This window comes from Phyllobates terribilis, unplaced genomic scaffold (assembly GCF_046119375.1).
Source record: "Phyllobates terribilis strain yellow unplaced genomic scaffold, ASM4611937v1 Scaffold_3012__1_contigs__length_94312, whole genome shotgun sequence".
NCBI lineage: Eukaryota > Metazoa > Chordata > Amphibia > Anura > Dendrobatidae > Phyllobates > Phyllobates terribilis.
In genome coordinates, this window is record NW_027365766.1 from 38,217 (window position 1) to 42,240 (window position 4,024).

Sequence of the window (4,024 nt, forward strand, 5' to 3'; positions counted from 1 at the left end):
CCGAATAACCAACTAACTTTTTATGAAAATTGATTTTATAATATATAATTCCAACAACTAAATCAACTTCAACCTCAACTACTAATTCAGCCCTTCAAATATTGATTCAGTAACTCTTCAACAGTTTATTAAGATACACAAATATGTAATTTTTTAAAGGTAGACAAATTAGTTAAAGTATATGTATAAATCAATATACCAATTCAATTTTCCATGTCAATTAGCAAAAAAACTGAAGACATTATCATTACAAACCCTACGTTCCTTCACTTAAGCACAAAACTAAGTTCCACGACGGTACTCCAACTGCTTCGTATTCTCCAACAGAACCTGTAATCAGAAGTTAAAATTAAGCTTCAATCTTAGTATAAAATGTCCAATTACTGAATTTCCATGACCAAATGACCATGAAATCAAACTATAATAACGAATCTAGAACACATACTTCTCGAATGTAACTAGCCACTGCCTTGCAACCCTCTATTGCTAGTTGCATAACCATCTCAAACGTATCCGCCTGTAACTTAGAATCCATCTTCATTTTTACAGAGAAACACGATCAATAACAGACGATTACTATGATTTCATAATCAGATAATAGCAGCAAAAATCAAATAAAATTCCAGCCAGACCTGAAGAAGGGTAACTTTTTCTAGCTTGGGTAAATATCCCACTACCACATCCGGGCCTTTCGCACTATCTTCCTCATAGGTTAGATCTGTATAGTAAAGCCAATTTATAGTCAAATGAATATTTTGGTTTTAAAAGATTGCATTTTTATCAAATATGTGAAAGTACCAAGAAGTGGAGTGGTGTTCAGGTATCCAGCGCTACAACACGTAACAAGATCATTCATTGGAATACCGGCATCAGCTAGAGCGATTGTTGCAGCATTTATGCATGCCGCTCTAGTTCCTGAAGATACCAACAGTCAATATATATATATATATATATATATATATAACCAGGAATTAAGTTCCACTGAAATTAGTCCTTGGAATGCGAACATAGAGTGATACACTATGAACGATAGAATATGAATTTGTAGACCTACTAAAAATGAATGGGAAAAAGAAATTCTGATTTATTTACAAAATTGTCACTGCGTCACTTTTTTTTGTTTTTTTAGTAGGTTCACGACTTCATACTCTATGTTCACAACTTAATACTTTATGTTCATAATTTAAATAGTGATATTCGGCTGTCCTAATTTCAGTAGAAACTTCCTCATATGATCAGTAAGAAATTTTAATGACTTACCCCCATCTGCTTGGAGAACTTGGACATAAATGTCAATCTGAGAACGAGGCATGAGTTGTGTCATAATACAAGCTTCCATAGTTTCACGGATGACCATTGATATCTCTGTTGAACGCCTACCACGACATAAACACATTTATTACTTATTTGAGAAAAACAATTAAGGAAAGTCAAGCTGAAAAGGAATTGGTAAAAACCTGTCCCCCTTCCCCTTTCTCCTGCGATCACCAGTACTAAAATTAGCCATGCTGTACTCACATCTGACCTGAAAGAAACAACTCATGAATAAACACAGATGAATACGTAATGATCAAGTAGTTGCAACTTTGATAATAACACCAACAACAGATTACCAGTGCGCGGTCACTGATTGTTTGCCCCTTATTTTCAACCTGAAATGGTATAATATTACTTCAATCAAAAGCACACATAAGAAAGTCTGTATAGCCATTTAAGAGAAAATCATGTTACATGGTTTCTCAAGAAAACACACAGATACAAGAGAAATTCATTTAAGCAAAACATATCAAAGGAACCAAAGAGATTATTTAGTTAGCAAACTGCCAAAAAAATCACTGAAATACTACCTTCGTTCATCAAACATTGTCATTTTAAGCATTTGCAGAAGAACTGAGGAATGCAACAATTAGCCTATATTCTTATTACTTTTTTCTAGAATTCATGACTCACCTCATTTTTAACTAATCAACAAAGAAATTTGCATAGAAAGAGTAAAAAAATTACAATTTATAATAAAAAAATCTCATAACTCACTACCTAAACATGTAAGATTAAAATCTTTTCTAAACAAAAATGAGAGTAGTAAAGTAGAAGTAGTACCTCTCTGGGTCCATAGACAGCTGCTATAACTTTGGTATTTCCCATCTCGAAAACAGCTGAGCTGCATAGTTAGAATCCACAAAACACAAAAGCTGTCAAAACTTTGTAACTCAGCTGCACAAACCAACCAAAACAATAGGTGTTCTATTGCAATATTTTGAGTAGAAAATTGAGTGTAAATGTTAAATTACCCATCTGCATTTGACATGGTGCCAATCTCAGCCCTAAGTTGCCGCATCTAATCATAGAATGGAACAAATTGGAATGAGAAAATGAAGTTGAAGCAACAAAATAATGAGAGAGATAAGAAGGAGAGGGAGAGGGAGAGACCTCCATTGGACGGCGACCATCACGGCGAAGACCTTCAGGGCTCACGAACTCCATTTCTGCAGAAATCAGCCTGGTTAGGGATATTTACATATAGTAGCTTCATTTTCAAAAACAAGATATCAAAACAAAACACAAGACAAACATATACACGTTATTGTTACACAAGATACATTATACTCATATTACACAACTCACACTTCTCAACAGTCAACACAAATACATACATTCCAGTAACAAAGCACAATTGAATCATTAAACTGTGGAGGCTGAGAATACAAGTAATCAAAGAGCTACAAGAGTGTATGCAATCCAAGCGAGTTTGAACCTGCAAGCCATTACTTAAAAGAAAAAACAAAATTGAATAAAAAATGATGCAACAAGAGCCAATCACAAAAACGAAGATTAAGGCAGAAGATTTTCTTTTTAACTGTCGTTTTAAGGATTCTCAACTATTTTCAAGTTAACTGTCATTTAGCTAGTAATCAATTATACTACACTTCTCTATTTGCTTTTATCACTAATCAAATATTACTTGTTTTCTTCTCTCTCGTACTTTCTAATCTATCAGCCAATCAAACTCTTCATTCTCTAATATTTACTCTCCTCTTCAATGGAGTACTACTGTGTGTTAAAAGGAGAGCTATGCATTTTCTTAATTTGTGTGTTTTTCTCTAAACAACACTTAATTTGAATCGGATGGAGTATTATTTAAATCTAAAAAACTAGCTTTCCTTATGCTCTTATATTTTCATTTTCTCATATCCATGGAAAACTAACCAGTGCATATGCTTAGTAAATCATTTATAATAGCATTATGAGGACAATTGGCCAAACAAAATATCTAAAACAACTTCTGGTTCCCTTGTATTTATGCTACTTTGTTATCTAAACCAACTACCCTTTTCTACTCTTGAATTATCCAGCTTCGATGAGGATGCTGGTAGTTCAGCCACATATGATCACAGCCAAAGAATGCATAGAACATAGTATAAAGTACACCATTGATTGTGGAGTTATTGATCAATGGATACTTGGAAGGCGAAGTGGTTACCCTTCATTTGAAGGTGTAGAAGATGAAGATGTAGAACCAGATGAACATGGCATTACCTCCTTAACAGAGAGAGAGTTTCGAACTGAGGCACGTGTTAGCTGAACTACATAGTATTCTTTTTAGGACAAACACGGGGAAATTTTGTTATAGTTCTTCCTTTCCAAAGGTGTTTCGATTTACAATCTTGAGATCAATCTTTTCAACTTTTTGTCTGCTTAACTGTAAATTTTGGTGTTCTGGGTTTTTTGTTCTATATAGCAGGGAGGCAAAGCTTACTGATGAGAACAAAAAAGGTCACTTAAGCAGATTTGAGCTTGTATATTCTTGTGCTTGCCTTTTTATTCAACTTGTTTCAGGTCATGAACACTGCAATTCCCATATTTTTATGCAGCATGTACATGACTTCCCATCAATATGAAGCAAAATGTTAACATTTGTCAATTTAAATTGTCAGTGAAAAATGATTTAAGGGGCCGTTTGGTATCAATATACTAAGATACGAGATATCTGATCGGTGATGTGGAGCATACAAGGTATGAAATA

General features: G+C 33.9%; 1 protein-coding gene across 1 annotated transcript; it reads right to left on the minus strand.

Moving 5' to 3' along the window:
- Window positions 1-282: 282 nt before the first annotated feature.
- On the minus strand, window positions 283-2,484 carry LOC141247492 (uncharacterized). The gene is made up of 10 exons (XM_073669224.1): window positions 2,431-2,484; window positions 2,292-2,338; window positions 2,101-2,161; window positions 1,614-1,652; window positions 1,458-1,525; window positions 1,261-1,376; window positions 799-915; window positions 633-718; window positions 446-535; window positions 283-330 (listed from the first exon to the last, which is right to left on the minus strand). The coding sequence occupies exons 1-10, from the start codon at window positions 2,482-2,484 to the stop codon at window positions 283-285; spliced, it is 726 nt and encodes a 241-aa protein (XP_073525325.1).
- Between the last annotated feature and the right edge of the window lie 1,540 nt (window positions 2,485-4,024).

Bases quoted from the DNA above. Each gene is read 5' to 3' on its own strand.
- LOC141247492 (XM_073669224.1), bottom strand. From the start codon at position 2,484: ATGGAGTTCGTGAGCCCTGAAGGTCTTCGCCGTGATGGTCGCCGTCCA. The intron at 719-798 runs GTACTTTCACAT...TTTACTATACAG, and splicing joins GAACACCACTCCACTTCTTG to ATCTAACCTATGAGGAAGAT. The intron at 536-632 runs GTCTGGCTGGAA...GTAAAAATGAAG, and splicing joins AAAAAGTTACCCTTCTTCAG to ATGGATTCTAAGTTACAGGC.